Raw genomic sequence first — 12,147 nt, 5'->3', positions numbered from 1 at the left:
CCATTTGCATCCCAAATGAAAGCAAAGAACACCTGAAGGACAGACAGGTCAATTCAACCTAGCAATGAGAAGGCACAAAATCAAAATGTTATAAAACCCACCCATATACTATCAGGAATTTTAAAAATGTGAACAGATGTTTTTGCAGACGGAGCAAGTTTCCCTGTCTGCACATCCCACAGCAGCTGGAGCTGCAGACACTCCAGCACCTTCACCATGGTTAAGAAGCCCAGACAGCCTGAGCTGGGGGCTTGGATGCTGGTATCCATCTTATGGCATGAGCTGCAAGTACAAAGTGGGGAAATATTGAGTATGGGTCTGCATACACTCTTGAAAAGTATTGACCCCCATCTCCACAAGGCATTTTCTCATTTCTGGAAGGAAGATCTTTTCTCTGGGACCTCAGCATGTATCACTGTAAGAAGATATAAGCCTAGTGACCAGCTGATAAAGCCACAGGCTGCCTCAGCATGTCTATGGTAAGGAAAGATGTTATTTGTGTGCAGGCCATGCTTAGTGTCTTCCTACAGAAAGATAGCAGCTTTTCTCTGTGCTTACTTTGGTTCCCAAAAGCAAGAACAAACACCGAATTTTGATTTCAATAGCCTGGTCTGTAGCAACTCTGTGGCTTCCTATGAAAATAAACATAGCAAAAGACATACAAAACCTGCATTGTGTATTCCATCTGGTAAACAATGTCTTTGGCTCACTGACACCGACTGGGCATGACTCCTCTCAAACTACACCGAAAGAAATACCTCTGGTATTTGTTGTAACATTAGCAGTAATGCCTTTCCTTGAGTAAACAAAGCAAGTACACTGAAAAATTACAAACTTCATCCAGGATCAGAACGAATGCACACAAGATCATGAAGAAGATCAAAATCATACAGAATTCCAGAAAGGGTCTGATGCTGCTATTGAATACGTGGACGAAGATTCTTCCCAAAGGCTTGTTTCCAGTGACTAAAAACAACATTCAATAGTAAAGAAAAAGGCTATTGTGGGAAATATAAGGAAGATGGTGTGGAAGGCCCTAAGATAAGACTTGAATCCCTGACATGGGTTCAGCAGATACAGCAAGGACAAAAATGGTTCTTTGTGCCAGGCCTACCTTTGACACAGGCTTGCACCTGCCCATACCACTCCCCACAGCTGTCGCAGAGCAGCGTGAACGCCGTCTCCTTGTTGCCCATGATGTATCCCTGGGCACAGACGTACAGCAGCTCATCCCCCATTTCAAAGCCGGTGTGGCCATGCAGGATGGTGTGAGGGAAGGATGGAGGGTCTCCACACGGCTTGTCTGCAAGGAGAAAAGAAACAAGGTTGTAGAGATCTCTCAGTGGTCTTTAAATCCAGTGCTGAGCACGTGGCCAAAATAGCAACCTGAGGACAAACCTACAAAAACCAATAAATCTCATCTGATTCACACTCCTGCACTCCTTTATTACTGTTTCCAATTGTAAATTGAAATTGCAATGGGGATGGTATATACTGGGCTATGACTGCCATGCAGTAACTGCGACAGATGTTACTCATGTGCAACACTGACACATCTAGAGGGGCTTTGCTTCCTATCAGTCAGCCCAGATGGTAAGGCTTCACTGCCTGCTTCTGCAGGGGCTTGGGTAGGCTGGGACTGGAAAGCAAATGCCTGGACAGAGTAACTTCTGCAATTGCTCAAGACTGGTACTTTAATATCCATTAGATGGAGAAGTGACCGAGTCCCTGTCACAGGAAGGAAATGCCCAGAAGGACAAATCTTCTAGACACGCTCTAAATCAAAAGTTTGTCCTCAGAGACTCATTTCCCTGTAAGAGACTACTAACTTGTAATAAATGGTTACTTGTGCTCTTCAACTTAACAAAGCCCAGGGATGACTTAGCTTTGCTCTCAGTGAGCTAAATTTATCACATATAAAATCTGATTTTATTTAATAACATTTCTGCCAACAGCACCAAAAAGCAGGAAGTAAAAATTATGGCAAATGGTATAAAAATGGTTTTCAGCTTTTTGTTCTACATATTAGAAGCACATGTAGGGAGTAAACAGACCACTGTCAACACCAGCACAGACCAAATTTTAATTCTCTTTTTAGGTTTGAACTGTCTCAACTACTGCTAATAGTGTGAGTTGAGGTCTTCCAGAGAACTGATAGGCACTGCAGTTTCTCTTCACTCAAAAGTCTTTGCCATGACCCCTTTTTTCCCAGACTTTTTACCATCTCTTTTGCAATACACATCTCCTGCTTACAAAAAAAAATAAAATAAAATTAAAGAGCAAACAACAACAACCCTCCAGTGCAAAAAACCTGGTCTTATGAAGAAACCCAATAGACAAAGTCTGCAGTGTTGGAAAAAATAAATTTTTATAATATTTTTCAAATCTGGGACTTTTTCCATTGATTCTAGAACACTTATTGACAGTAGAAGAAAAAACCCCAAGTACTCCATTTGCCAAAATAACTGAAGATTCAGAAATCTGCTTTTGTCCTGATACAGAGCAGCAAAAATAAAGACTAGTAGGCAAAAGCTCAGGAATCTTGATAATTATACAGGATATGGGAAATCTAGGGTTGGGTCAATGTCCTAGTATTGATCTCTCCTGTACCCTGTTTGCTTGGATACAAAAAGCTAACTATTTAGTTGGCTATGAAAAGGTTATGTTCCATGAAAAGACTTTTGTTTGGAAGGTGAAAACATGACCTCCAAGACTATGCTCCTTAAAAAGGAAAATGTTTTCAGAGAACACCTCTGCTGCTTTACTGAAGCCTGCTTTTGGGACAGCATCTACATTGCATAGTTGTCGTCCTAACAACAACAAATGAACAACACTTCCATTGATACCACTTCATATTCACAGTTTTGAACGAGCAATAGTTTTGACTGAAAAGAAAACACGCTTTTTTCAATCCAAATTCTGCACAAGCTCAGACTGTCTTGCTAGAGAGCAAGCCTCACCAGCACCGTGGGCATCCTGCAGGATCCCCATTGAGTTCCGGAGTCCCCACCACCTACATGCTTCATGTAAATAAATGCTTATGTAGAAATACGATGTGTTTACGTTAGCCGTTATTTACCTCATAATGCAATGATAAATATCCACGCTCTGTGAAAGTTCTTTTCAGTCAGGGTCTCAGAAATTGATGGCTAACCACATCTCCGCTGGGTATTCTGAACAACATCTGCCACTAATTTAAGGGACACACTACTGAAGTCAGAGCTTTGAAGTCTATTCTCCGCACCGTACACACACATATACTGTCTAACACCTTCAGAAGTTAGTGGGAGTTATGCACACACACACAGACAGAAAAAACAAGCTCTTGAGGCTACACAAAGCTCAGTTTATGCACAGTCTTCTGGAGGTTTGGCATCTGAGGAAGTGAGGAGTAGTTAGCAGCTAATGCGCTTCCTGTGAGCCAGTAGGATGAATAGAGATTGATGTGGATGAAAGGAGTAAAAAATATTTTACTGCCTCATAGGAAGGCTACAGACCCCTGCATTTCATGTACTTTATTTATGCAGTCACTTTCATCTGTACAAATGGGAACTGTGTATCTGCTCTGAGGGAAGTATTGGTCCCAAGGCTGTAAGGGACAAATACATGTCAGAGAGTATTCTTATCTACAAAGCCTTGCTTGTCTGTTATTTGGTCAAAGGAAGCAGAAAAATAACACACTGACTAAATACATTTACCTTATGTCAAATACACTTAAAAAGCACGTTATAATCTTCCAGGAAAGAAAGCAAGCTGAAGGGAGCCTTACTGTACAATCCAGCAATAGATGTGATCACAGCGAAGAATGAGCTCCTGAAAGAGAGATCAGGCTGACGTGTAAATGGAAAGAAAAGGAGAAGTTCATGATATCCCTGGATGAAATGGTGTATGGAACTTTTGAATGTCTCATATGAGATGTTGGAAGGTAGTGTCTTTGCTGCAGAGCATACTGTGTGACAGAGCAGCCAGGACTAAGGGGCAGCCACTATCCTGCAGATATACACCAGTTCCTACATTCACGTGGCTGTGATCCTCTCATGTAAGAAGTATGGAAATTTTCGGAGCTGCATCTTACAGATCTTCACCCTTCTGCAGTCTCAGTTGCTATGACAATTCCTTCTCAGCTCTTCATGAAACCTGCTTGTTCTGCTACAAGCACAGGAGATGCTGGCCTAGCAGCCCATCAGACTGAGCCACATCTGGGGACATGCTTCAGGTTTTTGTTTGCAGCCTGTGTGCCAGGAGGTGGCAAATCATGGATCTGTTTGGAAGAACAGCCTGTGCTCAGTGCTGGCATTTGGGCTGGGAGAGAGGAGGGAGATCAAGGCCACAAAGCGTGGCTGGCAGCAGCTTGTCATCTGGAGGAACAGCAGCGGTCTGTGTTAGTGTGTCTACAGAGGTTGCCTGGAGTACTGACTGTAGTAGATGAGGATTGGGCTCCTCCTGTGCTGTGGGAGTGCTCTCCATTCGGAGCATTGCTTTTTGTCTCCTCTGTCCTCTCAGTAACCACTGACTATGTTGGTGCTTGCTAAAAGATGAGCCCAGTGCATGTTTCCAATTACAAAAAGCCTGATGTGCCCTATTATATCCCCTCAACACTCCTGCCACATGTAGAAGACCTCATTCTCCCCCCACTTGTGCAAGATTACATTTTCAAACCTGGAAATCCTGAGTCCATTCCCAGGTTTCACGATCCTCACAGATACATGGAAATGTGCAAGTATATGGAAGAAGCTCCTGTCAGCAGTAAAAAACTGTCTCCAGGAGTGACAATCCCCAGCACAGTCAATGTATATGACTGGAATTCAGAACAGAGGCAACATCTAACAATTGAACAGGAATTAGTGGCGCAGCAAGAGTGTGACTATTCAGCACAGATATATTCACCAGGGCTAGTGATGATTCTGGTGATGAACATCTCAAGAGACTAAGCAGCTATTTTTTTACAAGGGATACAAGGGATTTAATTCACTTCTCATTAACTGATTTAGCAGATTCTGTCTTGATTGACCTTAGGGAATTATGGCCCCTCTGAAGAGGAACTTTAATGTCAAAACATGTGTGGGAAGGAGCTTGTGGCAGATGACTTCTGGCATTCAACATGAGACACTTCAAGGAAATAACATCCCTCTTCACTAGTCCAGAAACGTTTTCTCAATTTAAACTACAAGTAACTCATCAGTTTGTAAAGATTTTTAGTGACGCTTTGATATAATACTGTCTAGAGAAAGGACAGCCAATTGGGAAAAGGAAAAAAAAAATCAACTCAAAATAGATGCAGACTTCTGCTTTCACGCCACCTGGCAGAGCTGCAAATCTACTGAAATCTGATTATCTACAATGGCTACTTTACCAGTGCACCATGCTCTGAAAGCTGACACGAAACATCCTCTTTGACATAAAACATTCCCTTTCACAACCGTCCAATTCAGCAGAGTTTTTCTAAAGAGACCACTGGAATTCATAGGATGTCATCTTGTCATTAAGAAATTGGAAAACACAACTCTTAGAGCTCAGCGCTGTGAAAGATGAGTGTGGATGTTTGTTTTTCTTCTTGATTGCAGAGACACTGAAATCTATGGAATTTTTCATCTTGGATAAAAATACTGAGTGCAAATAAAGTACAAAAATCAAACATAGCCAATGTGAGTGCCGCTCATAAGCTACTGATGTTAGGATGTCAATACCTCTTTCATCAGATAGGGCTAGTAAAGACTAACTTCATTTATTGGTTTAAATGACATCACCAGGTAGCTGGAAATTCACTGTCAGCTATATGCAAAGCTCTGGAAAAGAAAGCTGTAGCAATAAAGTAAAAAGAAAAAAACTCATATCCATAGGAAATCATGATAAATTAGAAGAAATGGCTTAAATACAAACCAAATAGTAGTTTGATTGCATGTTTCTTTTTTTTTAATTCTTACTGCTGAAAAAGGCAAGCTGAAATATGTACATCAGCCATCAACTTTTGATGGGTATCTGGAGCCAGCAGTCCTGTTTAACAAAGTTTGATTTGCATTTATGCTGTAAGTACTACAATTTGTGGCCTGTTTACTTTTTCTATGATGGCAGAAAATCAAAGCCTTACAGAACAGAGGACTTACTTGTTCCCTATAAATACCAGTTGTCACCGAAAGAAAGAACCAGTAAAACTTGGAAAGGATGAACAAAGAGATCATTCCTTTGTTGCATTAACAAAAAAAAAAGCAACAAGAAAGATCATCACGATGATTATATACAATTAAAATTGAATGATATGCTTTCCTGAAAAAAAAAAAAAAGTGCTAGTAAAAAATTCAGTCTAGTGTTTTTCTGTTGTTTTCTTTCTTTTATACTTACAGGTGTTTGCTTGTGAGCTTTGAGAACGAATGCACGCTCTGTGGGCCAGGTTTGATTTGCATGTTCAGACTTCATTTTTAGAAGAGGCACTCTACCATGTTTTTAGGTAATTTTTTGCTCTTGGAGTTGAGAGAAAAACTTGCTGATCTCAGAGATTGCAAACGAGTATAGAACTGTCTTCCTAGCTAATGGCTGCATGAAACACTTGTTTCTGAGGAACTGAGGAGACAGGCAATTTCTCTTCATTATGAAAACTACAGCTATCCTCACAGTAAACACAACAGCTACATTCTTCCCTGCAAAACATAACTCCTAGTATCAAAGGTTGCTGTGATTCTTTATTGTGCACACAGCCAAATTTGTTCCAAAAGCATTAAGAAGTTGTATCTGTCTCCTCAAAATTTTTATGTGCAAAAGCCTGATCCCGTAAACATATGACCACTGCTCCAACTGTTGGGGCACACCGAGGTATATGCTTTGGCAATTCAGCTGAACTCAATCATGGACTAAATGATAACTGACTAAAGATTCAGTGTAAATCAAGGCCTAAGAAGGCAATTTTGCAATGACTTGTAGTTGTTTCATGGTGGTTTGAGATGCCCTTTGCATAGCTATAAGGTCAGAAAATAGGGTTGTTAAGAGTCATGATGGATGTCACTTCTGAAGACGGGAAGGCTGATCTGACTGTTCCCTCCACCTGCCCTCAACCAGCCCCTCTGTCTGAGCCTTCAGCTGACTTCAGTCAGCTTGGACAAAGAGGGAGAGTTGTTGAGTTTCTGCTCAGCTTGGTAAGATGAGTTTCAAAGAGGAAAGACGCAAATCCAGGCATCTTTTCTATTGGCATTTACACAAAGTAGTGTTCAGCTCTTAACCTTTCCCACAGGCAATGCTTTCTGGCTATCAGAGCTGAGTGCAGGTGGGTGAACCAGGTAGTGCCCATGGCTGTGGTTGTGATGGGAGGCTTGCTATTGCTATTTCTTATTGGATAATTACTTCCTAAAACTGAAAGCGGCATCCTCAGGCGTATGATGTTCTTTTGTCATTCAACTACTTCATGCTGTCCTGTATGTTAGTACACATTACAACTGTGAGTGATGGCTGTTTTCTTTCTGGACATTGATCTGTTCACATCAGCTATAGATTGGGTCTTCCACACACAGCTTCACTTATGACTTCTTTCTCAAACATCAACTCTGCATACTGATCTTTTTGTGTGTGCGTATAGTCAAAGAAGAGGGAGCCTTACTGTCATCTGGAAACATTTCTGTATTTAAGTAACATTTGATGAGTATGTTGGCACGATCATCCCATTCTGTCACTAGGGAAACTCCCTGCCTTGAACAAAATACTTGCGAACAAGTCTCTTTTTAGCAAATGATCTGATTCTTCCCCCGAGTTTTAGCTGTGCAGCGTCTGGGTATTAAGTAGGACTTCTTTCCAACAAACACAATCAGATTCCACTCTTATTTTCACCACCTCCCCTTTACTGCCAGCAGCAAACAAACACAAAATGCAAGCACAGTTCCTTCCCCATGCGTAAGGGCAGAAGCAGCAGGTGGAGAAGGATAGGGGAGCACAGGATACAATGGGACAGTGGTGCTCACAGCATGACTTCAGCCTGCCACAGCTGCCTGACCCTTTGCAATTATTTTCTCTTTGGGTGGATACTGACAAAAGAGAGATTTGAAGGAAGACAATGAGATAGTTTTGCAGATGTTTACAGGGAGCTGCTCTTATATGTGAGAAAGCACAAAGGTGCTTGTGTGACAGCATTAACAACTGGGTGACAAAGCTGGCACTGCTTGTAGCAGCACGGAGCCTGAAGCTCATAGCACGGTGGTTATCTGAGAGGGTGGCCAGTCAAACTCTGCAATGCTTGAACGACAAGGTGTAAATCACCTCTGCCACATTTCACTTCAATCATATCTTCATTCTCTCTGCTGACACTCTTAGTTTAGATGTCCTCACTGTATCATGAGCTTAGCATTTCTCAGTAAAGGCCATCTGCTTTCCTTGAAAAGAAACGCAAAACTTCACTGCAGACACCAATAATTTCCTTACACAATTCTGTCTAGCAGCAACAGTTTATGTTTTGCCCTTGGACTCTGTTTTCCCTTGTGCATTCCAGCATCTGAATCCCAAATTTTAAGCACCAAGTTAAACTGGAAATAATTTGGCTTTCAGAATCACACCCATGGTCCAGACTACAATTGTTAACAAAATAACAAACAAACAAAAAGAAAATGGAGGCAATGAAGATATTTGCACACAAGTACTGTATATAGACAGATAGGCAACAACAGTGTTTTGTGGCTGGAAGCCAGGTTTCCAAATTACATTTAGTTACAGTGCTGAGTGTGGGAGATACTTTGGGTATATCAGATAAGTTGGTGCCAGATATATCCTTTTCCATAAAGAGTGTTCTTTGAACTCCAGAATGGCCTCTTTCAGATCAGCAGTGCTCTTTGAACTTGCTAAACTGTAGCAAAGACAAATGGTAATGCAATTTATTCCCTGCAACCAATGTCTTTGTAGCAGTTTGTTCTCCCAGCAGGAGATTACTGTACAGATTTATTCCTTAATATCCCCATTTTGCCTCTCAGCAGTAGAAAAATTGAAGGCAAAACTTCTAATGTTTCAAGACAGTGATTACTGTGCATTATTTCAATAGTATATCAGTGCTGACCTTCATCCTTTACACAAAAAGCATCATATTGGTCATTCACAAAGGGATCGGTTTCAATTTTAACATCAATGGCTTTCACGCTCTGTTGTTTGCTGCCCGTCTTTCTGCATATTATTGTCCTAAAATAAAGAAGAAGAAGAAAAAAAATAATCAGAAATCTTCTGATTCTTAGTTTAATTGTTTAAGAGTTGGCACATAAGGCATTAGTATGGGAAGACGTACGAAAAAAGCCAAGGGAGAATTAGAAGTAATTAAAAAAATGCTCTCTGTAGATCAGTCCAAGGCATAGGAAGCAATAAAGGATGCTTATCATATATTCTGTAATGCTTCTAAATATAAGACCAAGTCCCAGTGTATTTAAATCCATGTTCTGCACTTGTATTTCAGTGATACAAATTCTCACCAATGATACCTGGATAAAAAATGAGTGAAAGTCTCAAGACTTGGTCTGAAAGATTATAAATCACTAGTAATAAACTTATGCTTGCTGCATAAGTTCCAGGTTGTTTTATCTTATTTGTTATTTTAATCTGCTGCACAGCTGTGACTGAAAGCATTTTTACCTGTTTCACTTTCTTCATTTTGAAAACAGAAACAGCAATATTTAGTCCCATACTGAGCTGTAGCACCCAGTTCTGGTGGACTAGGGATGGCGTAGATGCATAGCCAAGACACTCTGCTGCCAACACAAAAAGTAACTGGCAGGAACTGACAAGACAGGAATGCTGCATTCTCTAATTTCAAATCACGCTTCTCTTACAGGTTAAACTCTCTTAAATTGTCGTTACATTGCAGCCTAAGAAAACTCATCTTGAGTTCTCGGGAATAAGCTGGCTGTTTGGTTCATTGGTAGGCTGGATAGTTGGTTTCACAGTTTTTCCACTTCTTTGTTTAAAATCCATTTCTTCTGGTTTGGTACTCAGCAGTACTTAATCCATCCTGTTGCCTTTTTATAGGCTTGAACAAAGGTTAAAAAATTGTATTTAGTTTTACAAGTCTGTAGATGCTGAACATAGAGGAGGAGATTATTAATTATCTCTTCTTTCAGCTGTGTTGGCTGCTTAAAACTTACTAATAAAAGACAGTTTGTTAGAGAAGACACTGCTCTTATTGTTACACTGAAGGTTAGAAAGGCTGGGAAAGTGAATTCAGCCCCAATTTTTGCAGCTGGATATTAATGGTGTGGGTTTTATATTTTACAGACAGCAGGTCTGTAGAAGCGTTGCATGGTCAGCTCCTCTAGTGAAAGCAAGACCAAAATGTTTTCCACAAAGCAATCTTTCCAGTGGAGGAAATCTATCATTTCGTATTGCGCAATGGTCAAACTAGCTTTGCCAGCAGTCCCACACTCATTCTGGATAATAAAATAAATGTTGACTAACTGCCCATTTACTGAATGTGGAAAAGCTCTAGTAGAAAGCCAGTATTTGATCCCATACTTAAATACTGCATAACAATTGATTTACACAAGTGGACTAAATTACAGTTGTGCAGACCATCTTAATTCCAGCATATGTTGGCTCTTGAGCTGTTAGACAGGCAACTTTAATGTGCTTTAATGCAAACAAACAAAAGCAACATGAAAAAAGCCATATGGTACCGGTCACGCATAAGTACCAGAATGGTTCCTACCACACTTCTGCTCTGAAAAACAACATGATGTAATCCCCTACTAAAAGCTGCTCTGTAATTTCAAAGCAAGCATGTTTCTTTTATAAGGAAAGCACCTCCCGACTTTTTGTGGGTCACTTGAAGACTATATTGCCTACAGGAGTTTAAAATTGAGTTCTCTTAGAATTTAATGTCATTCTTTAAGATCTGACTCCTTCAAGAGTGCCGCCGAGCACCTAGACAAACTCGTCTGTCCAAGTGGGTTTAGATGACTTGGACAATCAGTCTGTTAATTGCAAATTTTTGTATGTGTTCACATATTGTCCCAGTAGGTCTTTCAAGGCATAAGTGAATGAAACTGACCTTAATCTTTCCAATGGTTACTTACTCTCCTGTCTTCTGACCTTGTTTATGCCTTGCAACGCTGAATAGACAGATAATGAAGTATCTTTGAAAATCTGGATCTTTTGCTTGTAAGACTTAAGACTTTGCTTGTACTTAAGACTTCAACCCTTTTAAACAACAGCAACAAATAAATAGTTGTTTTTATGTTACCTGCAACCCTGTCTGCTAAAATCAGGTGATATTTCTTCGCATGTTCAAGCATGGAATAAAATTTCTGAGATTTAGGATCCAACTTTAAAAATCCTTCTTAAACATTCTGATTTTGAATTTCAATCTCTAGCAGTTGTATTTTGCTTCTGCCCAAAGCACCATAATTTCTGTATCATTCCTTCAACAGGCTAAGAAGTTTTCTGTGAGTGACACACCCTTATTATATTCGTATCATCACCAAACCAGGGTATTTGATTCACATTTAAGACCACGTGTTCAAAGAGCATGATCTTCTTTTTTTCCAAGTATTGCACAGCAAATTACAAGTTTGTAGGCAATAAAAATGGAACACAATAAGTGGCTAATTGATTTTAAAGCATTTCTTTGATATCCAAGTACATGAAGATGTTTCTTAAGTATGGTTTCAACATTACATATTAAAAAAAGACTTTAAATGACGTCAAGATCTCCTAATGCAGTTCTCACTGTGTGTCTTTTTCTACATGAAGCTTTAAAATTGCTCTTCCTATACTTTTTTTTTTCTACAACAGAGCAGACCTTGGCTAATCCGCCATTTAGAAATTTAATTTGGATTTTGTCATATTAAAACTGATCTGATTGAAATAGAAAACACTCTAACGTAATTACTCCAAGAGGAAAGAAAACATGCCCTGTAGACATAGGAAAAAAATAAAAGAGGAAAACAAAATCTATTTAATGTCTCCTATTGCTCCTTCTCTGTCAGTAGTTTCCTACCAAAGCTCAATCTTGCAGGCTTTGAACATCTTCCATAAGCTGTTATTACCACTGCTAAAAGGAGCTTCAGTAGCGCTCAGCATTTCTCAGCAGCAGCTCTAATGATTAGACCTGCAATGCCTTTGGCACTGAAACTGTGTCTTTGCAGTCAGTAGGACTGCAGGCACAACTAAAAATATGCAATAATAGCCTCTTTTCTC

General features: G+C 40.1%; 1 protein-coding gene across 1 annotated transcript in view; it reads right to left on the bottom strand.

Moving 5' to 3' along the window:
• Window positions 1–12,147, bottom strand: part of SUSD5 (sushi domain containing 5) — a 42,228-nt gene that overhangs the window by 11,703 nt on the left and 18,378 nt on the right. The window contains exons 3-4 of the mRNA XM_042817373.1: window positions 9,026–9,144; window positions 1,115–1,303 (exon numbers count right to left, since the gene is read on the bottom strand). Coding sequence (XP_042673307.1) covers window positions 1,115–1,303; window positions 9,026–9,144 — 308 coding nt within the window. The remainder of the gene's footprint in view (window positions 1–1,114; window positions 1,304–9,025; window positions 9,145–12,147) is intronic.

This window comes from Centrocercus urophasianus, unplaced genomic scaffold (assembly GCF_019232065.1).
Source record: "Centrocercus urophasianus isolate 14NV4802_14NV808 unplaced genomic scaffold, USGS_Curo_1.0 seq_16, whole genome shotgun sequence".
In the NCBI taxonomy this organism is placed as follows: domain Eukaryota; kingdom Metazoa; phylum Chordata; class Aves; order Galliformes; family Phasianidae; genus Centrocercus; species Centrocercus urophasianus.
The sequence above is the reverse complement of the archived record's forward strand: the minus strand, read 5'-3'. Positions and strand labels throughout refer to the sequence as shown.